Here is a 24,621-nt window from a genome sequence, read left to right on the forward strand (position 1 = left end):
AGACCATGTACATTTTTTTCGTGACCATTTAATTTTTTAACTTTTTTGCAGCGAACGTAAAAGTGGACCGATATGGCCCATTTGCAATACCATCCGACCTACATCAATAAAAACTACTTGTGCCAAGTTTCAAGTCGCCAAGTTTTGAACAAGAAAAAAAAAACTCAAAGAAATAAGTCGTATATGCTAAGCAAATCTCGCATTTTAAGGACAAGAAGTTGTTGGTCTCACTACAGTATTTTGCCAGTGTATGTTGTAAACGAAATGTCAAATTAATTTACCCTCCTGGCCGTATGGAGGGTAAATTATGCTTTTCTTTTAACGTCGAACATTAAAATATTATTAAAATAAATATTTTAAATATTATTAAATAAATTATTCATTATATAATTGTTGAGCAAGGAAGATTAAGCAACCTTTAATTGAGTCATTGAAGACAAAATGCCAGGTACAAATAATGACGTGGGAGGCCTTAATATCCTCGGTCCAAGAGATTCCGCATAATAATTATAATATACACAAATATTTAATATATAAAACGTATATCACTTTTTCCATATCAGGCTAGTAATTATTTTAATTTGGTGAATTTTATGAAAAAATATAATTATTTTACTATGCAACGCATATAGTCATGATAATTAAATGGGAATTTCTCTTTGCTCTAATTTCAGCACGTGCATCTATGAAATAACCAAAATATACGGACAATGAATTCTCTAAAAATATGTCATTGTGGTTTGACAATGCTTCGTTGTTCAATGCATTAAAAACAAGGGGTTGAATCTGAACCTAGTCTTCCTTACAAAACCCCTAACTCCCGCCCCACCCCCAAAACCAATATTGGAGGCGGTGTTTGTGACCATCCTATATAATTTTCCAAGAATCGCAAAAAATCATGGAAAGTCTCCTACTCACCAACAATGACAGTAATCAGAACTATTCCATTTTGTATAGCAACAATGAATTTTCGAATGTGGCAGCTGCTGCCTTACCATCTGCCTCGTCCACCCCATCCGATGCATCATCGTCGGTGGCCTCAACAATATTCCTGCCAACACTTGGTGACATATCCTCCACCCACTGGCAATGGGATGCTTTGCCATCGCCAAAGGCTTTACTCTTGAATAGTGAATGGCTTCAGCAGAATATGAGTCAAATGCTGAATATATCCGCTGACAATTTATCGCACATATTGACAACGATACAGCGTGAACATATTGTGCCGGAACGAGCTCCCATGCCTCTATTGGCCACATTGACAGTGTGCTATACGTTGATCTTTATCGCTGGCGTCCTTGGTAATCTAATAACGTGCATTGTGATATCGCGCAATAAAATTATGCATACGGCAACGAATTTTTACCTTTTCAATTTGGCTGTGTCGGATTTAATTCTATTATTATCAGGTAAGTGAACAATGATTGGTAACGTATTTAAGGCCGGAGTTGGGGGTGGTAAAATAAACTAAATAAACATGTGAATATGAAATATGGAGGAGTCTTGTAGCTCCTACTCTGCCTACTATGGATTTTAATTATTTCACTAGTGTTAATGATTAATAATGATATTTAACAACTATATACGATCGAAAGTTCGGCAGCCCGAATCTAGGGTACCCTTTACTATGGATTGTGTATTGATTTCTAAATTGAAATATAGTCACTATTGAGTCTACACTCACTTAATCGGGTTGCCACTTTAACCTATCCCATCTTCGAACTTGGCCTGCGTGCAGACAATTCTGTGCCAAATTTCAGGACGATAGATCCATTATTGTAGACTGTAGTGTGATTACAACAGATAGACGGACATGCTTATATCGTCTTAGAATTTCTCCCTGATCAAGAATATATATACTTTATATAGTCGCAAATCGATATTTCGATGTGTTACAAACGGAATGACAAACTTATTATACCCCCGTCAACATTCTATGGTGGTGGATATAACAAGTATATACAGCAGTAAGTTCTGCAGGGCCGAATCCCACCACTTTGAATCAAATATAATACTCGTAATTTCCTCGGACAGTTTATCGTCGTAGCGTCTTACTTCTGGGTTTATAAGGATAATTTTTGTTTGAAGTTTTGGAGGAATGTAAGCGTGCAAAAATAACGAATAACGATTTTGAAATCTAAATTCGGCCGAATTTTTTTTCTTTTTTACTGTTTAATAGATTTTCTATGCTTTTCTAAACTTAATTATTCAAAACTTACATTTTTAGCTAAAACGACCACAAAGTGCATTTTCTAGGACTCATGTTAATTGGAAAATTTTTCTTCTAAAATGTGCTTAAAAAGTCTTTCTTACTTTTACACATTCATTTTGTGATTATATGGAGGCCTTCAATCACACCTTTACCACTATTTGTCTAATCTCTTTGTGTGGCACGTTAGTCAGGACATAATTCCAAATACAATAGTGGTCATATTTTTCCACATAAGCAATATATCATTATTAGATTAGATCACTATCAAACAATTCTAACACAAAACCAATATCCAGCTCCAGCCACCAATCAATTTCAAACACCGATGTCCTTGTATGGCAATCGCTGTCCATTATCCATTAAAACCATGACATATTTGGACATCACAAAAATTGACTTGCCACTTCCACTAATCATTATTAACGGGTAAATGTTTGGACCAGTGTAGTCACCTAACATTTTTAGGCTGGAGGGACGGGTTCTATATTTGTTCGTCTCTCTCTCTCTATTTAACGGTTAAATCATTCGCGGCTGGTTTCAATTATTTCGTTTTGTGCTGACATTAGGTTTTGTTATCATGTTGGTATCATGCCATAGGAAAAGCCTACCATGAAGGCATTGTAGTTGACCCAAAACTAATACAGCAAGAAATTTGCCTAGTCATGACCATAGAACTTTATTCAACCTAAATTTCAAACAAAAATCATTGTTTTGTTTTGTTTTTTTTTTTCTTGGACTGTTGACTTTCTATTTAATTTCCTTAATGGTTGCGTGTATAGTACGCCTAGCATTTTGTATAAATTAATGGGACTTGTTGAATTCAACTTGGCCATATAGTGCTCACCATTATGTTTAGGACGTAACAAGCTTAAAAAATAAATGTATATAAACTACCAATTTTTATAGGTAATGATTATATTCTTAGAATTGTGTTGTTAAAAAAGACAAAAAAGAATTTCGTCATAAAAAAATAAGGACGAAATATAAATAATAGTTGATGGAGATTACATAGCATTTTTATTAACTGCTTTGAGGCAGGTAAAATTAATTTAGCGGAAAACTTGCACTTAATACCAAAAAATATATATTAATATCCCAAGGCAACAAAAACAAACTGCTAATAGCAGCTCAGTGATAGGTACCTTCAATTTATAGTCATGCTTCTCTATGTGGTGTGAATCCACTTTCAAACACTTAGATATGTCACCAGCATTACTGCGAGAAGATAAACCATCGCTGAAAGAAATCTTTGGTGTTTGGTCGCCAACCGAAACAATGGAATTATTGAGAGGCGAGTTCGGTGTACATTTTATTTCACATTCGGGACCAGTCAATTAGTCACTAGACTTTTTTTGTGGGCCTATGTTAAAGTCATGTCTATACAGACAAGCATCACTTGAAGCATGGGTGCCGCTCGTGCCCTAAATAATCGATCAAATTTTTAAGAAAATTTTACCAAAAATCTACACAATTTAAAAACTTTTTTTTAAGTTTTTGATCAAATTTTTGTGGTCAATGTAAAAAATGTTTTTCTTTGAATGAAATGTTTTATTATTTTATTACATATTATGATATTATTAGCAATTTAAGATTTCACTAACACGAAAAGGGTGAACTTCTTCATAATGGACTTTGTTAGTATCTAAATTAAATTAGTGAGTTTAGTTTAAAATTTTATTTGTGTAGAATTTTTTTTTCAAAATTTAAATTCTATAGAAAATTTTGTCAAAATTTTATTTCTATGGAAAATTTTGTCAAAATTTTGTTTCCGTAGAAAATTTGGTAAAAATTTTATTTCTGTAGAAAATTTTGTCAAAATTTTGTTTCTATAGAAAACTTTGTAAAATTTTATTTCTATAGAAAATTTTGTCAACGTTTTATTTCTGTAGAAAACTTTGTCAACATTTTATTTCTATAGAAAGTTTTGCCAAATTTTATTTCTATAGAATATATTGTCAAAAGTTAATTTCTATAGAAAATTTTGTCAAAATTTTATTACTGTAGAAAATTTTGTCAAAATTTTATTTCTATAGAAAATTTTTTCAAAATTTTACTTCTATAGACAATTTTGTCAAAATTTTATTTCTATAGAAAATTTTGTCAAAATTTTATTTCTATAGAAAATTTTGTCAAAATTTTATTTCTATAGAAAATTTTGTTAAAATTTTATTTATATAGAAAATTTTGTTTCTATAGTCAAATTGTCAAAATTTTATTTCTATAGACAATTTTGTCAAAATTTTATTTCTATAGAAAATGTTGTCAAAATTTTATTTCTGTAGATAATTTTGTCAAAATTTTATTTCTATAGAAAATTTTGTCAAAATTTTACTTCTATAGACAATTTTGTCAAAATTTTATTTCTATAGAAAATTTTGTCAAAATTTTATTTCTATAGAAAATTTTGTCAAAATTTTATTTCTATAGAAAATTTTGTTAAAATTTTTTTTATAGAGAAAATTTTGTTTCTATAGTCAAATTGTCAAAATTTTATTTCTATAGACAATTTTGTCAAAATTTTGTTTCTATAGAAAACTTTGTCAAAATTCTATTTCTATAGAAAATTTTGTCAACATTTTATCAAAATTTTATTTCCATAGAAAATATTTGTCAAAATTTTATTTCTATGGACAATTTTGTCAAAAATTTTATTTCTATAGAAAATTTTGCAAAATTTTATTTCTATAGAACATTTTTTTAAATTTTATTTCTATAGAATATTTTGTCAAAATTTTATTTCTATAGAAATTTTGTCAAAATTTTATTTCCATAGAAAATTTTGTCAAAATTTTATTTCTATGGAAAATTTTTTCAAAATTTTATTTCCATAGAAAATTTTGTCAAAATTTTATTTCTATAGAAAATTTTGTTAAAATTTTATTTCTATAGAAAATTTTGTTAAAATTTTATTTCTATAGAATATTTTGTCAAAATTTTATTTCTATAGAATATTTGTCAAAATGTTATTTCTATAGAAAATTTTGTCAAAATTGTTTCTATAGAAAACTTTGTCAACATTTTATTTCTATAGAAAATTTTGTCAAAATTGTTTCTATAGAAAACTTTGTCAAAATTTTATTTCTATGGAAAATTTTGTCAACGTTTTATTATACCCTCCACTATAGGATGGGGGTATATTAACTTTGTCATTCCGTTTGTAACACATCGAAATATTGCTCTAAGACCCCATAAAGTATATATATTCTGGGTCGTGGTGAGATTCTGAGTCGATCTAAGCATGTCCGTCCGTCCGTCCGTCTGTCCGTCCGTCCGTCTGTCCGTCCGTCCGTCCGTCCGTCCGTCCGTCTGTCCGTCTGTCCGTCTGTCCGGCTGTCCGTCCGTCTGTGGAAATCACGCTAACTTCCGAACGAAACAAGCTATCGACTTGAAACTTGGCACAAGTAGTTGTTATTGATGTAGGTCGGATGGTATTGAAAATGGGCCATATCGGACCACGTTTACGTATAGCCCCCATATAAACCGATCCCCAAATTTGGCTTGGGGAGCCTCCCGGAGCAGCAAAATTCATCCGATCCGGTTGAAATTTGGTACGTGGTCTTAGTATACGGTCTCTAACAACCATGCAAAAATTGGTCCATATCGGTCCATAATTATATATAGCCCCCATATAAACCGATCCCCAGATTTGACCTCCGGAGCCTCTTGGAGAGGAAAATTCATCCGATCCGATTGAAATTTGGTACCTGATGTTACTTTACGGCCTCTAATAACCATGCAAAAATTGGTCCATATCGGTCCATAATTATATATAGCCCCCATATAAACCGATCCTCAGATTTGACCTCCGGAGCCTCTTGGAAGAGCAAAATTCATCCGATCCAGTTGAAATTTGGTACATGGTGTTGGTCTCTAAAACATGCAAAAATTGGTCCATATCGGTCCATTATTATATATAGTTCCCATATAAACCGTCCCCAGATTTGACGTCCGGAACCTCTTGGAGGAGCAAAAGTCATCCGATACGGTTGAAATTTGGTACATTTTGTCAATATATGGCCTCTGACAGCCATGTAAAAATTTGTCCATATCGGTCTTTAGTTATATATAGCCGATGACTTATTACACAAAAATTGGTCCATATCGCCAAAAATAATCTACCAAAACTTTATTTCCATAGAAAATTTTGTCAAATTTTATTACTATAGAAAGTTTTGTCAAAATTTCATTTCTATAGAAAGTTTTGTCAAAAGTTTATTTCTATACAAATGTTTGTCAAAATTTTATTTCCATAGAAAATTTTGTCAAAATTTTATTTCTATAGAAAATTTTGTAATCTACCAAAACTTTATTTCCATAGAAAATTTTGTCAAATTTTATTACTATAGAAAGTTTTGTTAAAATTTCATCTCTATAGAAAGTTTTGTCAAAAGTTTATTTCTATAGAAATGTTTGTCAAAATTTTATTTCTATAGAAAATTTTGTAAAAAATTTATTTCTGTAGAAAATTTTGTCAACATTTTATTTCTATACAAAATTTTGTCAAAATTTCATTTCTATACAAAATTTTGTCAACATTTTATTTCAATAGACATTTTTGTCCAAATTGTATTGCTATAGAAAATTTTGTCAACATTTTACTTCCATAGAAAATTTTGTCAACATTTTATTTCTATGGACAATTTTGTCAAAAATTTTATTTCTATAGAAAATTTTGTCAAAATTTTATTTCTATAGAACATTTTTTCAAAATTTTATTTCTACAGAATATTTTGTCAAAATTTTATTTCTATAGAAAATTTTGTTAAAATTTTATTTATATAGAAAATTTTGTCAAAATTTTATTTCTATAGAATATATTGTCAAAATTTTATTTATATAGAAAATTTTGTAAACATTTTATTTCTATGGAAAATTTTGTCAAAATTTAATTTCTATAGAATATTTGTCAAAATTTAATTTCTATAGAAAATTTTGTCAAAATTTTATTTCTATAGAAAATTTTGTCAAAATTTTATTTCTATAGAAAATTTTTTCAAAATTGTATCTCTATAGAAAATTTTGTTAAAATTTTATTTCTATAGAAAATTTTGTCAAAATTTTACTTCTATAGAATATTTTGTCAAAATTTTATTTCCATAGAAAATTTTGTCAAAAATTTTTTCTATAGAATATTTTGTAAAAGTTTTATTTCTATAGAAAATTTTTTTAGAATTGTATTTCTATGGAAAATGTTGTCAAAATTGTATTACCATAGGCATTGGAGTGCATTAAACATTATAAAAAAATTCTAAATAATATTTTGGTGGGCAAAATATTACATTTTTTTAATTCACATCCAAAACACTGAATACAGTTCAAACCTTAAACAACGATGCAAATTCAGTGAAACGGCTGTTGAAATGCTGTACATCCGTCCTATGAAAAACCTGTGTTAAATTAATCGCTTCTGCGCCAATTTTGCACCACTTCCAGATACAAAAAGTATATTTTCATTAGTTTTTTGCCGACGCTTTTTTCTGGGTGGTGTAAAGTTTTTTTTTCATACCCTTCAAATACTGGTATAAGACCCAAAAAATTATATATTCTGGGTCGTGGTGAAATTCTGTGTCGATCTAGCGAAGTTCGTCCGTCTGTTGAAATCACTAACTTCTGAACGACTAAAGCTATTAACTTTAAGTTTTATATTGATATAGGTCGGATGGTATTGCAAATGGGCCATATCGGGCCATTTTTAGGTATAGCTCCTATATAAACCAACTTCCGTGGAGGTGCAAATTCCATCCAATCATCCAAAACTTTGACACAAAGCCTTACGATACGGTCACACTGGGCAAATATTTGATAGAAACAAATCAAGAATTCGTCACGGCAACCAAACCCGCATTGGGTATATATCCCACATTGAATGGATATCCCATATTGGATATTTATAATCACGGTGAGTGTGTTTTCCAAAAACGGCATCAAGATATTTCGAAAATTCTCCTTGAAAAAAGTTTCATACTAATTTCGATCAAATATTTGGATAGTTTGACCATACCCTTAGAATCACTTTGAAGTATCATATATACCGCTCTTCCTCAACTTTAGATTTTTCTTGATTGTCATAATAAAAATTAAATCCTTTGGTATGCAGTTTCTGTAATTTAATCCAAGGATCTTTAAATTTTTCACGGAAATGATTAAAAAATAAAGTTTACAAAATTTCCCTTAAAACCATAAGTATGAAATCATTTGTTGCTTAAAGTAATCTATTTTAATTACTCTTTTCCACTTTCAGGAATGCCACAGGATTTATATAATCTTTGGTATCCTTACTCCTACCCGTTCGGTGATGTGTTGTGCATTATGGAGGGTGTGCTGTCGGAGACAGCTGCCAATGCTACGGTGTTGACCATAACAGCGTTTACAGTTGAACGCTATATAGCCATCTGTCATCCGTTTCGGTAAGTAGCCCAATTGTGAGATATGAAAAGAGCTTACCAAGCAGAAGATTAAGTTACCGAGTGTCACAATCATCATTTAAACATTAATGATGAAAAATGGAAGAAATAGGGAAGAACATTTTGTAAAAATTTAAGAAGACTGACAAAATCTTAACTCAAAGAAAAACTCTAGATTTTCCCACACCCTGGTTTTAAAGATCACATATTTTATTATGTTTTCCCAAAAAGGAAAAAATCGACAAAAAGAAAATTCTTAAACAAAATGGGGTTAAATAAATATCAAATATTTTCAGACACTAACAACTGAATGACAGTTTGCTTATTTTGTTTGGATTTTTTTTCAGCAATCTCATCTCAAGTCATCGTCACTTGCAAACAAATATAATGGAATCGAAAGAGCTTTGCTTCTTATCTCTTACAGCCATTGAAAACATGAAAACGACGAAGAAAGTCATTCTACCATGTTTATATGAAAATTCATTGAAATGTAAAATCAATACGAAATTCTATGGGTTATGGCCAATGGCAATGATTGTTTGCATTCCAAATTGAGATTCAAGCTTCATTCTCGAAAACATGTTTCAATTCAATATATCAGAGTGTTAAAATGTATTTGGATTTTTTTTTTCGTTTCTTCAAAGCCCTCTTAGCATTTTATTATTTATTTGAATGGGTAGTGTCATAAAGGACTAATAATGTTTTTCCATAACAGCTTTGATATGTGATGCCATTTACATGGAAATGAAGTGAAAATCAAAACAAGTATGAACAATCATATTAACCACATTTAACACATTCTGTATGAAACTAAAATACCTCTGCTTATCGCATAAAAATTGCGATGTCTAGAAGCCCAGGAAGTCAAATTGAAGCATCGGTTTATTTGGGGCTATATGGAAGTTGGCCTACTTGCGAACAAAAAAACAAGTATATTCTAGGATAATTTAAAGACCGAAGCGTGATCACATCATATAGATTTAATTTAATTTCACCCTGATCAATAATATATGCAGTGAGAAAGTTCCATTGGTACTAAGAGTTCCATGATTTTTGCTACTCACCGTATACATTATAAGGGGGGAAAATAAGATATATTACAAACGCAATGGCGATGGGTTTTAGAAATGCAACATGTGGTATTTTTTTGTCATTGATACGACGTCTAGACTCTAAGTTTAATCGGAAGACAATGCTCGTGTCAAATATATACCACATATTAGTCACACCAAATGCTTGTTAATGGGACCGATAACACATTTTTCGACATTTTACTTGCCTCCGATAATTCTCAGCTTAGTTTATTCGGACGGAATGTCGGTGTTTGTAAAGAATCTGACAGTGTGGCCGAACACTGTTAGATTCTTTACAAACACAGACATTCCGTCCGAATAAACTTATAGTCTGGAGGGCACATGAAGCGATTACTCGAAATATTGTGACTAAATTTCGCAACAAATTTACATTGGTGGGCATTAGACCCACGGTTGCTACAGTTTGTAGAATTCTACCAAAAATGGTATATTTTTTACTGTTTGATAGATTGATGGAAGAGGTACATCACAAATTTTCTATAGAAATATAATTTTGACAAAATTTTCTGTAGAAATAAAGTTTTGAAAAATTTTCTATAGAAATACAATTTTGACAAAATTTTCTATAGAAATAAAATTTTGACAAAATATTGTATAGAACTAAAATGTTGGCAAAATTTTCTATAGAAATAAAACTTTGGCAAAATTTTCTATAGAAATAAAATTTTGAAAAAATTTCCTACAGAAATAAAATGTTGACAAAATTTTCTACAGAAATAAAATTTTAAAAATGCATTGATCAGTTATGATACGCGCATTCGAGACTGCGCGTTTTAAAACAAAAAGACTGAAAAAAAAACAAAACAAAAACAATGCAATAAAATTTTGACAAAATATTCTGTAGAAATAAAATTTTGACAACATTCTCTATAGAAATAAAATTTAATAAGTGAGTAAAGTAGAAAGTCAAGCGAGGCCGACTATATCATACCCTAAACCACCCCTACTGAATTAGTAAACATTGTTTGTGGGATATCAATGGTATAGGTTTGGGGAAAAACCGAATTTCCATATTTAAGAACATTAAAGGGTACATGGGAGTTTTATCACAATCTGAACAGAAATGTCTGATATTAGAAGCTATAGTTGATTCTGAACCTACATAGTTAGTATGCCACTAATATTGAGTCCATTATTAAAACAAGATGAAATCGCTCAATTAGTGTGGGTAATAAAGCCAAATTTCTGAAAATATGATAATAGATTTATATAAGAGATACATAAAATCTAAATACGATCGGCTAATACATCGTATCGATGGACATATATGGGAACTATATCTAAATCTGAACCGATTTCGATGATATTTCCCAGATTTGGTTGATACCACAGAAGGTTACCTTGTGCTAAATTAGAGTAAGATCGGGTACTAAATAAGGCTATTATGGTCAGAAATAAATTTGTAAGGGACAATTTTTCAAAAATGGGCGATATATCTAAATCTAAACCGATTTGGATTAAATTTTGCAGGTTTTGTTGATATTACAGGAGATTACCTTGTGCTGGAAGCGGTACTCGTACAGCGTAATGCGGACGTCTGTCTTGTAACAAGCGGTTCGCGGTATAAATGTGAACAATTGAGGTGGGATGGCATCTCTAAACTGGCAGCCCCAGTACCATCATAGGACACAGTGGTCCGATCAATCACTTGTCTGAAATTCCAAAAAGATTACCGAAACATTTACAAGAAATGCAAAAACAATAACCCCGACAACGATGACAACCTTTGGAATACGAAACAGGATAAGAATAGGACAATGGAACGTAAGGACGCTTAGAGAAACATCAAAACTCGCCCAAGTGGAAAAGCAGATGGTGGATCTACAAATCGAAATCCTAGGCATTAGCGAAAAGCGGTGGCGCGGTTCGGGTGAATTTATATCGGCCAATGGTAATACCGTTCTATATAGTGGAAAGATTGATAAGAGCGAAAGCGGTGTGGGTTTCATTTTATCGAAAGGTATGAAAAACTCATTGCACTCTTACGACGCAGTCTCAGACAGAATAATTACAGCCCGATTCTATAATAAAATCCGAAAATTTATCACGATTGTCCAGTGCTATGCACCCACGGAAGATTCCGACGATAATGTTAAGTATACTTTCTACGATCAACTAACATCAATTATAAACTCAATCCACAACAGAGATGTGTTAATTTTAACTGGAGACTTTAATGCGAAAATTGGAAATGCAAATCATAGCTTAGAACATATAATGGGAAAACATGGAATGGGCACGAGGAACAACAACGGCGACCGCTTGATAGAACTTTGCCAGCAAGCGCAAATGGTAATAGGCGGTTCTATATTCCCACACAAATTTATACATAAATACACTTGGGCATCTCCAGACGGAAACACACGGAACCAGATGGACCGTTTCTGCAAACGTAGAAAATGGAGAAGCTCATTGGTTGATGTGCGCACAAAGCGCAGTGCATATATCGATAGCGATCATGAATTAGTCGTGGCCACACTAAAAATAAAACTCAAAAGAGCACACAAAAGCAATGGACAACGAATACAAAGGAGATTTGATATCCAAAAATTAAAGAACAGTGAAAAGAGTATGGAGGTAGCAAACCAACTAAGATCCCAATCTGAGTCTGATAACACAAGGTCCTGGGAGGACACATGCAAGAAATTGAAAGACATCGCAAGGAACCACATAGGATACACAGATAAAAAAAAGCGAAAAGAGTGGATCTCAGACAAAACTTGGAAGCTTATTCAAGACAGAAATGTCTTGAAACAAAAATCTACACAAAATTCACAATATATGAAAAAGTACAAAAATGTCGCAACTCTCATAAAGCGGTCAGCTCGCGCTGACAGGAGAAAATACATTGAGACAATGGCCAAAGAAGCAGAAGCAGCGGCTGGTGCCAATAATATGAAAGAGTTATACAGAATAATTAGTCGTCTGACAAACCAGTCACTAAACCATACACAACCGGTAAAAGATAGCGACGGAAAACTATTAACTAATGTAGAACAACAAATGAAGCGATGGAAAGAACATTTTGAGGAAATAAGTAATATAACAGATGGAAATGACGACGCAAATTGTCAATACACGGAAGAAATTCATCACGAAGATGAATCTATCGACACCGAACCACCCACTATAGAAGAAATTACTCTGGCGATAAAGAAACTGAAAAAGAATAAAGCCCCAGGAGAAGACGGTATACCACCAGAATTACTACAAGTGGATGCAGTAATATCAGCAACAATAATACAACCACACGTACAAGATGCCTGGATGAATGAACTCCTCCCGGTTGATTGGACGAAAGGAACAATAATAAAGTTACCAAAAAAAGATGACTTAAAACTCTGCGACAACTGGCGGGGAATAATACTCCTTAATACAATCTATAAAATAATAGCAATAATAATAAACGATAGACTACAAGTCATTGAAAAATCACTACGCGATGAACAAGCTGGTTTTCGCCCACATCGAAGCTGCGTAGACCAGAAGAATACATTGAGAGTCATCATAGAGCAGTCAATAGAATGGAGATCCTCCCTATATGTAGTATTTGTTGACTTTCGCAAAACTTTCGACTCCATCAAAAGACACGCAATTTGGGCGGCATTGTAGGGAAAACAGGTACCTCAGAAAATAATAAACATCATAAAAGCAATGTACAGCAATACAACATTGCAAGTCAAACATAGCGGAATGTTGAGCGAACCTTTCACGACAAACGCAGGGGTAAAACAAGGATGTCCTCTATCTCCACTCTTATTTGCAATAGTGCTCGACGACGTAATGGACAAGATCTGCACGAAAAAGAGAGGAATAGTATGGAACTTCCAACGCCATTTGGAAGACCTAGAATTTGCTGACGACATTTGTCTCATGTCACACAAGTTCTCCGACATGCAAGACAAATTAAACGACCTCGTACTCCGAGCAAAAGAAGTAGGACTTGAAATAAATATAAAAAAGACGCAAGCCATGCGAATAAATATTACATTTGACAACCAATTAAAGATTGGCGACGAACCCCTAAAATATCTAAAATCTTTCTGCTATCTGGGATGTTTCATGAGTGCAGATGGAGGAATCGAAGAGGATGTTAAGAATAGACTAAACAAAGCCAGGTCCGCATTTGGCCGTATGAATAAAACATGGAAATCGCCGCATTTATCTCTCAGAACGAAACTAAATATATTCAACGCGTGTGTCAAATCTATATTGCTATACGGAAGTGAAACTTGGTTGTTATCAATATCAATCATTCAGACACTCCAAGTCTTCATAAATAAATGTCTGCGTATAATTTGCCGCATATTTTAGCCGAACAAAATATCAAATGTAGAATTGTGGAATAAAACGAACGAAGAACCCATTGAGCGCCAAATTACAAAGAGAAAATGGAAATGGATAGGCCACACACTTAGAAAAGGTCCTAAGAGCATAGCCAAATCCGCCCTGGATTGGAATCCCCAAGGCTCCAGACGATCTGGCCATCCTAGAAATACGTGGCGCAGAACTGTTGCACTAGAGTTAAGAAAACTCAATAAGTCATGGGAGGAAATTAAACAAATCAGTGGAAATAGAATACAATGGAATTTTCTTGTAAATGCCCTATGTTCCCAAGTGGAATGAATAAAGGAAAAAAAACCTTGTGCTAAATTTGAGTAAAATCGGTTTATAAATGAGGCCACTACGGTCAAAAATAAGGTATTAAGGGCAAATTTTTGAAAATTGGGCGCTACATATATATGGGAGCTATATCTAAATCAAAACCGATTTGGATGATGTTCTGCACATATAGTCAGTACTATGGAACATTATAGTAAGCCAAATTTGAGTAAGATCGGTTGATAAATAAGATTTTATGGCCAAATTTCTGAAAATCGTGTGATACATATATATATATATATATATATATATATATATATATATATATATATATATATATATATATATATATATATATATATATATATATATATATATATATATATATATATATATATATATATATATATATATATATATATATATATATACAAGTTCTCCGACATGCAAGACAAATTAAACGACCTCGTACTCCGAGCAAAAGAAGTAGGACTTGAAATAAATTTATATATATATATATATATATATATATATATATATATATATATATATATATATATATATATATATATATATATATATATATATATATATATATATATATATATATATATATATATATATATATATATATATATATATATATATATATATATATATATATATATATATATATATATATATATATATATATATATATATATATATATATATATATATATATATATATATATATATATATATATATATATATATATATATATATATATATATATATATATATATATATATATATATATATATATATATATATATATATATATATGGGAGCTTTAGCTAAATTTGAGCCGATTTCGATGATTTTTTGCACATATAGTAAGTACTATAGAAAATTAGATTTGGCCAACTTTGAGTCAGACCGGTTGATAAATAAGGGACTTGTGGCCAAATTTGGGAAAATCGGGCGATACATATATATAGGAGCTATATCTAATTCTGAACCGATTTCGATGAAATTTGGCACACTTACAGAGTGGCCTATTGGATTACTTTGTGGCAAATTTGACGCCGATCGGTTTGTAAATGAACGCAATCTGACCCCATTTATCGAAATCGGGCGATACATATATATGGGAGCTATATCTAAATTTGATCCGATCTCAAATTCAATAGCGTTCGTCCTCATACCAAAAAAACGCCACATACCAGATTTTATCAAAATCGGTTAATAATTGCGACCGGAATCCTGCGAACAACAAATACATGGACGGACACCAAGCGCTAGATCGACTCAGGAGGTGATGCTGAGTCGATCTATACCCTGACCACTATGTGGTTTAGGGTATAAAAATAAAATGTCCATATTGGGCGAGATTCTCCATAATCACAAATAATGAATTAATTGTAGAAGCTACAATCAACTAGAAAGCATTTCCTTGAAAAAAAAACGTCATACCAACAACCAAAATCTGCTAAATAAAAAACTCCAAATGAGATTTTGTTTCTGATTCGGTAGAATATTCGTGGGAATTCCATCGAAATTATGTTAGATTTTTCTCTTCTCGAGTGGCAGCCGTGTGCTATGAAGCGCCAAAACTACTTTTGTCTCAATAATGTTATTGCCGGTTCATGTGGAAAACAACCCTCTCTCGGATCAATGTATGTGAACTCACATGCTCACAATAAGTCAACGAACTGCTTATTGTTCCCAACTCCGAAATAGCATCAGACATTCTGAGTATAATTAAAGTTGTGCCAAATTTCGTGAAATTGAACCTTAACACAAATTTGTAAAAAATAAGTTTTCCCTTTTCTCGATTAGCGTATTCATAAATTTCATTCTTCAAACTTTTTCTCCAAAATTTTCATTCTGTGAAAAACAAGTTTTACCTTCACTGAAAGAAATAATTTTCTACAGAAATAAAATTTTATTTAAATAATATTTTGACATTTTCTATAGAACTAAAATTTTGACAAAATTTACTGTAGAAATAAAATGTTATTTATTTTTTTGGTAGGTAGTTTTTTTGGTAAAATTGTCTCAAAATGTTGGTAGATTATTTATGATTCGAGTGACAACCGTTATTAGACCACCAACACACTTACGTAGAATGCGAACTGAAGAAACCATCGCAGCTCATCGGCCAGTGATAAGTTGACCGAAGATCCACTTTTGTATTTAACAAGTATATACAGCAGTAAGTTCGGCCGGGCCGAATCTTAAATACCCACCACCATGAATCAAATATTAGGGTTTCCTCAAGCAGAGCAGTTCAACCGAAGATAAAAACATATAATGTTGTATCTCTATATTTAAATGAAAACTTTGAGTAATTACAAAATGTTTATGAATTGTAATTAGAAAATTTTCAACTAGTCTCTACTAAAGCCTTTATAACGCAGAGACAAACATTTCTTTGTAAATATTGAATTATTGAATAAAATAAATAAAAAAAGTCTGGAGATCGTTCTTATGGGGACTATACTAAAATATGGACCGATACTCACCGTTTTCGCCACACCTCTTTATGGCCCGAAAATAACCCTAGATTTCCAATTTCAGGCAAATTGGATAAAAACTTCGGATTCTAGAAGCCCAAGAAGTCAAATCGGGAAATCGGTCTATATGGGGGCTATACCAAAACATGGGCCGATACTCAACATTTTTGGCACACCTCTTTATGGTCCGAAAATACCTCTAGATTTCCAATTTCAGGTAAATTGAATAGAAACTTCGGATTCTAGAAGACCAAGTAGTAAAATCGGGAAATCGGTCTATATGGGGGCTATACCAAAACATGGACCGATACTCACCATTTTCGGCTCGCCTTTTTATGGTCCTAAAATACCTCTAGATTTCCAATTTCAGGCAAATTGGATAAAAACTACGGTTTCTATAAGCCCAAGACCCCAAATCGGGAAATCGGTCTATATGGGGACTATACCAAAACATGGACCGATACCCACCAATTTCGGCACACCTCTTTATGATCCTAAAATACCTCTAAATTTCCAATTTCAGGTAAATTGAATAAAAACTGCGGGGCCCAAAAAAACTAGAAGCCCTAGAAGTAAAATCGGGAGATCGGGCTATACCAAAACATGGGCCGATACTCAAAATTTTTGGCACACCTCTTTATGCTCCGAAAATACCACTAGATTTGCAATTTCAGGCAAATTGGAAAAAAACTACGATTTCTATAAGCCCAAGACCCCAAATCGGGAGGTCGGTTAATATGGGGACTATATTAAAACCTGGACCGATATAGCCCATCTTCGAACTTGACCTGCCTGTAGACAAAAGACGAGTTTGTGCAAAATTTCAGCACGATTGCTTCATTATTGTAGACTGTAGCGTGATTACAACAGACAGACAGACAGACAGACAGACAGACGGACAGACGGACATTGTTATATCGTCTTAGAATTTCTCCCTGATCAAGAATATATATACTTTATATAGTCGGAAATCGATATTTCGATGTGTTACAAACAGAATGACAAACTTATTATACCCCCGTCACCATTCTATGGTGGTGGGCATAAAAATCGGGAGATCGTTCTTATGGTGACTATACTAAAATGTGGACCGATACTCACCGTTTTTGGCACACCTCTTTATGGCCCGAAAATAACCCTAGATTTCCAATTTCAGGCAAATTGGATAAAAACTTCGGATTCTAGAAGCCCAAGAAGTCAAATCGGGAAATCGGTCTATATGGGGGCTATACCAAAACATGGGCCGATACTCAACATTTTTGGCACTCCTCTTTATGGTCCGAAAATACCTCCAGATTTCCAATTTCAGCTAAATTGAATAGAAACTTCGAATACTAGAAGCCCAAGAAATAAAATCGGGATATGGGTCTATATGGGGGCTATACCAAAACATGGACCGATACTCACCATTTTCGGCTCGCCTTTATATGGTACTAAAATACCTCTAGGTTTCCAATTTCAGGCAAATTGACAGATATATATCGTCTTAGAATTTCTCCCTGATCAAGAATATATATATAAGTTATTTAATATCCTATTTACTGAATATTAATAAAAAGAGTTTGTTTTTTATTTCGGTACCTGATTACCAGACGTACCATTTATTTTCAGTTCCGTAAGTAAACTAAACTTTAAACAATTACCAAGAACTTAAAGCTACCTATCGTTAGTGTTTGTTGCCTGTGCCCATAAGTTGGTATTCGCTGACACTGCGCCTCGTGCGTGGTGTTAAGTTTCCCGGTATCTTCGCTTAGGCTGGGAAACGTTTGTTTGCTGACACTACTGTCTGGCAAGAAATGCTGTGGTTGATCATTCGCTGAGGTGTTAATTCATTTTGGTAACACAATGATATTATTAGGGTGGATCGTTATTTTACAAAAGTGACTAAGCACTCGAAACTGTGTTAACTCCTCCCTTACTTAAGTTAGGGCCGTCCTCGGACGTTTTGTAGCTATCGATAACTGCTTCAATATCCTGACGTCTTACTACCCGTTTTTGACGTAATTTAGAAATTACAAAGTAGATGAGGATTAGAGAAATTGTTGCAATGCCTGAAAGTGCTGGTCCTGTGATTGTTTTATCTCTGATTTCGTTGATGTGTCTTAAATTTTCCAGGCTTAGCCTCTGGAGGTATGGGAGGCTCAATATTTCTTGGTGCTTCGTGACATTGACGATTGTTGTCGCTGCTGAGGTAGGATTTCTTTTTAGTATTCCTTTCGGGTTCTTAAAAACGGATCCATTGATGCTGACTTCATTGTCGAACGTTACCAAGTGGGTACCAGTAACTGTTGCAACAGAGCCTTCTGCATTTTTTATAGTAGCAGTGTTATCGTTAATGATGATCACACCGTCATCGATTACCTGCAATGGGTCGAGGTGACTCGGCCTTGTGCTGCAGTGTGCCACATCACCTGCATGAAGTTGTAGAGCGCACGTTGGTTCTGGAGATTGCCTACAGAACGAAGCAGTTAGTGCAGCTTTGCATTTTTCAATTGGAATTATACGACTTCCACAATTAGCGACATTGTTATCGTCGCCCAAGTTTAATACCGTTCCATTATGTTGCACAGGGTAGAGGCAAATTTTCTTACATTCTAATGTAGGTTTTGGGTATTTGATTACAAAGTGTAAAAGCTTATCATCTAAAAATACCTTAATAAATGATACCTCTAATAGGTCTGAGATAGTTACATTGACGAAATTTGATTGTAGTATTTGCTGTGTCTCCGTGGAGTCTAAGAGAACAGGATTTATTATACCGGCTTTTGCGAGGGCGACTGAAATCAAAAGTGTTTCTATTTCCGCGATTATGATTCTATTTCTGGCCAGAAGTGTTTCGTATAAATGACCAGTATCAATCCGCGCCTTTGTGTTTCCGAGGATTTTGTTTACGGTATCAGTCAATTGGTTTATTTGTTTTTGGGTCTTCGTGTTTATCAGTATTTGTCTGTTTACGGAGTCAATTAGTTCCTGTTGTCGAAATTTTTGATTTTCGAAGTCATCAAAATCCGGGGTTCCAGCAATTACTTTAAGTGCTGTTCCCAGGATGTTAATACTTCTGGCCTGTCTATGGTGGACTTCTAGAGATTTTAGCAGGGTTTCTATGCGCATTGTGTCGGAGTTAAGTATTTCTACCATGTGCGATGAGGGGAAATGTTTCGTTAGTTGTTTTGTTTCGTCCGCAATGTACGAGTAGGTGGTCAAATTTGATGTGCGTCCTACGAAATCAAAGTCGCTCCAAACAACCACGTCACCATCCTCGATTGGTATATAGTCATTGCCAGTAAAGTCAATCAGTTTCGAAGCCATTGGTCTAATGAGTACTAGTATCCAGATCCTAAAAGAAGTGTATGACAGAAAATAACATTGAGGTAGCTTGAATTTTGAAGTTTATCTCAAATTGTCCTTGTGGACCACCCTCCCCTTTATAAGAACTGTTGTTCCCAGGTCTGCTTCTACTATCTCCTCCGAATACAGAGGAGTAAGTTTGTTTCCCAATCTTTTATTATTTTTGACCAGTACCGATTCGCCCACTTCGAATATTCTATTCTGCCTAGAAGCATTATTTCTATCTAGCGACGACTGTTGTGCTTTTGTAATTTGTTCCCTCACTTCCTCCCTGACATCGGGTGAAGCGGAGTGAATGACGTCTATTGGTCTTCTGTTCGTCACAGAGTGGATCGTCCTGTTATATTTTATAGTCGCCAGTAAGATAAGGTCGGTAGTGTCACTTGTCTTTCCTTCTAACTTCAAACATCTCGCAATTTCAGACAGAGTGCTATGGAAGCGCTCAACCTGTCCGTTAGAGGTGCTATGGAGGGGAGGAGCATTCGCAATTTCAACACCAAATTGGTCTCGGGTTCATTATCATAGTAGATATTCTTTGTGTCCGGAAAAAAATTCATTAATTGCATAATTGGATCTTTTAAATCTAAAATAGTGCGTGATGGTATTGGTTGAACTACGGCAAACTTAGAAAATTTATCGACACAGGTCAAGAAGTACTTCTTGTCTGTAGAAAAAATATCAATATGTAGCATCTCGCCCACATGATGTGGCAACGGTGTTGCTCCCATTTCTTGTCTTATAGGGTGCCTATTGTATTTGGCTCTTGTGCAGATTTTGCAATTGGCAACTATTTCATTCGTTAATTTAACCATCTTCGGGAAATAGTAATCGGCGAGAATTTGCTTTACGTTCTCCTGAGCCGCTCTGTGGGCTCGGTTGTGTTCAATGACGACTATCTCCCTTTGTTCGTCTTTATTGAAAATGTCTTGAACCATGTTCTTACAGTGCCAAAATTTAGTGGAAGGGAAATAACTTACTAATTGATGTTGGATACAGGCTAGCGTCGGCAAATCGCAATGTATTGCATTTACAGCGCTTGGGTTTACCGCAAGTTTAACTTCATCGATCAGAGTGTTACGATCAGTAAAGTCGATGATATGACGAGTCTTTTCTGAGAAAATGATGAAATTACGACGTGAAGGGTGGATTGACTCATGTAAAACTATTTGGTTTCTAAAACAATTGACTGGTTTCTCGGTGGATTCAATTGTCTGAGTTAAGGATATTTCGCTATGTATCGTAGCAATATCCGAGAAGGGTGCCTCTTCGGTGACGTGGCAGCGTTGGGAACAAGGAACATTAATGGCACATGCCGGTTTTGCCATCAGAGTATGAATATTATGACGTGAGAGCGCATCTGCCACATAATTTTCCTTACCTGGTTTGTGGAAGATTTTCGCATTGTGTTCGTCTACAAATGCCATCCAACGTTTAATCTTAGCGTTTGGGTTTCTGTCAGAAACGGAAAACGTAAGAGGTTGGTGGTCGGTATAAATGTTAAGCTTTCTCACGCCGTACAAATAATTTCTTAGCTTCTGAAGAGCCCAAACAATAGCCAACAACTCACGCTCGTTCGTTGCGTAGTTTAGTTCTCTGTCTTTCAATGTCCTTGATATCATCGTTATTGGCTTACCGCCTTGGGAAAGAACCGCACCTAAACCCATTGCGGACGCGTCCGTTGTTAGGTCGAATGGCTTCTTAAAGTCTGGATAAAGTAACATGACCTCTTCAGAGGCCAAAATCTCCTTCAGTTTCTCGAAGGTCTGAAGCTGTTTCTCATTGAAGATTACCTTTATTTTCTTGGATTGGGATGCGCTAACCTTTCCGTTTTCTCCCTTAAGGATATCGGTTAGTGGTTTTGCTATTGATGCGAAATCCTTAATGAAGCACCTATAGTAGCTTGCCAATCCTAAAAATGACCTAACATTAAAAAGTGTTGTGGGTTGGTCGTAGTTACGGATAGCTTCAACTTTTTCCGGACTTGTTTTTATTCCTCCTCTGGTTACAACGAACCCAAGGTATTCTACACTTTCTTTGAAAAAGTGTGATTTTTCTCGAGAAATTCTCATGTTAGCTTCATACAGTCTTTCTAACACCCATGCGATGTGCTTGACGTGGTCTTCTTCGTTCTCAGAGAAAATAATAACGTCGTCCACATAAACATAGCACATTTTTCCAATCTGCTCTCTCAACACGTCGTCTATGGCCCTCTGAAAGATGCTGGGGGCATTTTTCAGCCCAAAAGGGAGCCGACAAAATTCATATTTCCCGTTTCCAACTGAGAAAGCCGTTTTTTCCCTGTCTCGCTCAGCAAGTGTGATCTGGTGGAAGCCTGACTTGAGGTCGAGTGTTGAGAAAAATCTTGCTTTACCAAGATTTGAAAGAATTGCCGTAATTTCTGGGATGGGGTATTTGTCGTCGATAGTTATATTGTTTAATTTTCTGAAATCTATCACGAGACGTTTTTTCGCATTTCCATGCTCGTCCTTCCCTTTTTTGTCAACAACCCAAATGGGGTTATTGTATGGGGATCTAGATGGTCTTATCACGCCATTTTTTTGCAGGTCTTTTATTTCTTTATTGACAAAGTCCGCTACGCCCATGGGGTAAGGGTATAGCTTAGAGTACACTGGTTCGTCGGTATTGGTGCGTATGGTGGCAATAATGTTAGTATTGTAGGGCAGTGATTCATTGGGGTTTGCAAAAACTCCCGATAATTTCCTAATCACTTCCCTAAATTTCGCAGATACTACTGGAGGCACTTCAATGTCCTCAATTTTTGTGAAGTTTACATTTGCGCATGCAAGGAATAGAAGCTTTTCTACTCCAGTTTTTGTTCTTATTTCTTTATTCTTAAAATCTAATGTTGCACTTGTTTGTGTTAACAAATCAAGGCCGATTATACCATCGAACGTTGAGAGCGATGGGAGAATAAAAAAGTAGCTATTAGTGTCGAAAACATTAGCGACACACTTTTCTTTAATGGTAGTGAAACCATGAATGGATTTCACTACAAAAGCACGATCTACTGGGACGACGTTTTTTAAACCTTTTATAGGTTTTATGTAATTTTTCGAAGCCCCAGTGTCTATTAATAATTTGATTGTCCTCCCTGCTATACTTCTTTCTATGTATGGTAGCAGGGAGCCATTCCTAAAAAATTTATATGGTCATAATCATCTGTAGTATCGGCATCAACGTCATTTACTTCCGTTTCTGCCAATTCGTCATACTCCTGCTCCGTCTGAGGAGCTTCCTGTGAAATCATATTGATTCTCTGTTGTTTGGGTCCGGTAAATCTAGTCGTACCGCTATGTGGCCTTTTAAATGCCGGTGTATTTGATTGATCATAATGTTGGCTCTGTGAAGTGCCGGTATTATTTAGTTGGTACCTTGTTGTTTGCCTAAAGCGTGACGAATCGTCCACTTCCATTGGTTCGATTGTATCACGTCTTTGGTCATTTTTATTACCAGATTCTTGTCTTCTAGTAAAATGGGGATTTTTATTCCGCGCCCCAGTTGCTGGTTGAGGATCACTTCGCTGTCTTTCTTTGTCCTCACGGGACTTGGCGAAATTTATCGCAAATAGATATCTTTCACGATTTGCTTCGACCTCCTGGGCCAATGCAAGGGCTGATGGCAGGTCGCTTGGCTGAGCTGCGAAGAGTACGTTACTCAATTCTTTTTTTGTGCCCGAAATAAATACGCGTAGAGCATCTAACCTGTATTTGGCATTGAACTCTGATGCGGTTCTCGCATCGTACGTCATTATGGTCTTATTTGTAAGCAGAGTCAGTTTTTTCTCTACCTCGTCATAGAATTGCAGGAGTGTCATGCTCCCTTGGCGAAGTGTAGAGAGTTCTTGTTCGATGAGGTAAATGGGACGTTTGTCCGCATAAGTGAAGTCAAGTCGGGCAATTATTGCCTTGAAATTAAGGACTGTGTTGAAGGAGGACAATACCATGTCTGCCGGACCTTTTATTTTATTACGAATAATTGCCACTGCCTGATAATGTTTAGAGCTTCCCTCAAATTTCTCGAATATTTTATAGGCCGTATGCGCCGCTTGGCGCCACGAAACGTATGATTCGTGTTTACCTTCAAAATCAGGTAGTGATTTTACTATGTCAAGGGATTCGTCACACTGACGTCCTGGAAGGATTTCTATTTCCCTATACGATTCGACCTCAGGGGCTTTGGTTGAAAGACTATTGAACTTTTTATTAATTTCGTCTAACTGTTTTTCAAATGTCTCCTTTTGAACACTTAAAGCTGCTGTGATAGCAGTATCGATGAGCACACGTAAATGTTCTGCAGTCGCTGTCATTGTTTTATTTTCGTCTGTTTTTCTGTCCACTGGAATTCTATTGAAATGGTCAATCAAATTGTCGAGTTCTTGATTTATATTTGGTTCATTCATTTGCTATATGAGTTCAAGCTTTGTTCGTTTCAGTCACCCTTT

General features: G+C 34.5%; 1 protein-coding gene across 1 annotated transcript in view; it reads left to right on the top strand.

The window, feature by feature from the left end:
* The first annotated feature begins 731 nt into the window (after positions 1–731).
* The window catches only part of LOC142223949 (uncharacterized), a 57,563-nt gene continuing 33,673 nt past the window's right edge, over positions 732–24,621 (top strand). Inside the window, exons 1-2 of the mRNA XM_075293757.1 lie at positions 732–1,409; positions 8,454–8,619. Coding sequence (XP_075149872.1) covers positions 899–1,409; positions 8,454–8,619 — 677 coding nt within the window. The 5' untranslated portion in view covers positions 732–898. The remainder of the gene's footprint in view (positions 1,410–8,453; positions 8,620–24,621) is intronic.

Source organism: Haematobia irritans, chromosome 1 (genome assembly GCF_050003625.1).
Source record: "Haematobia irritans isolate KBUSLIRL chromosome 1, ASM5000362v1, whole genome shotgun sequence".
NCBI classification, from domain to species: Eukaryota; Metazoa; Arthropoda; class Insecta; order Diptera; family Muscidae; genus Haematobia; species Haematobia irritans.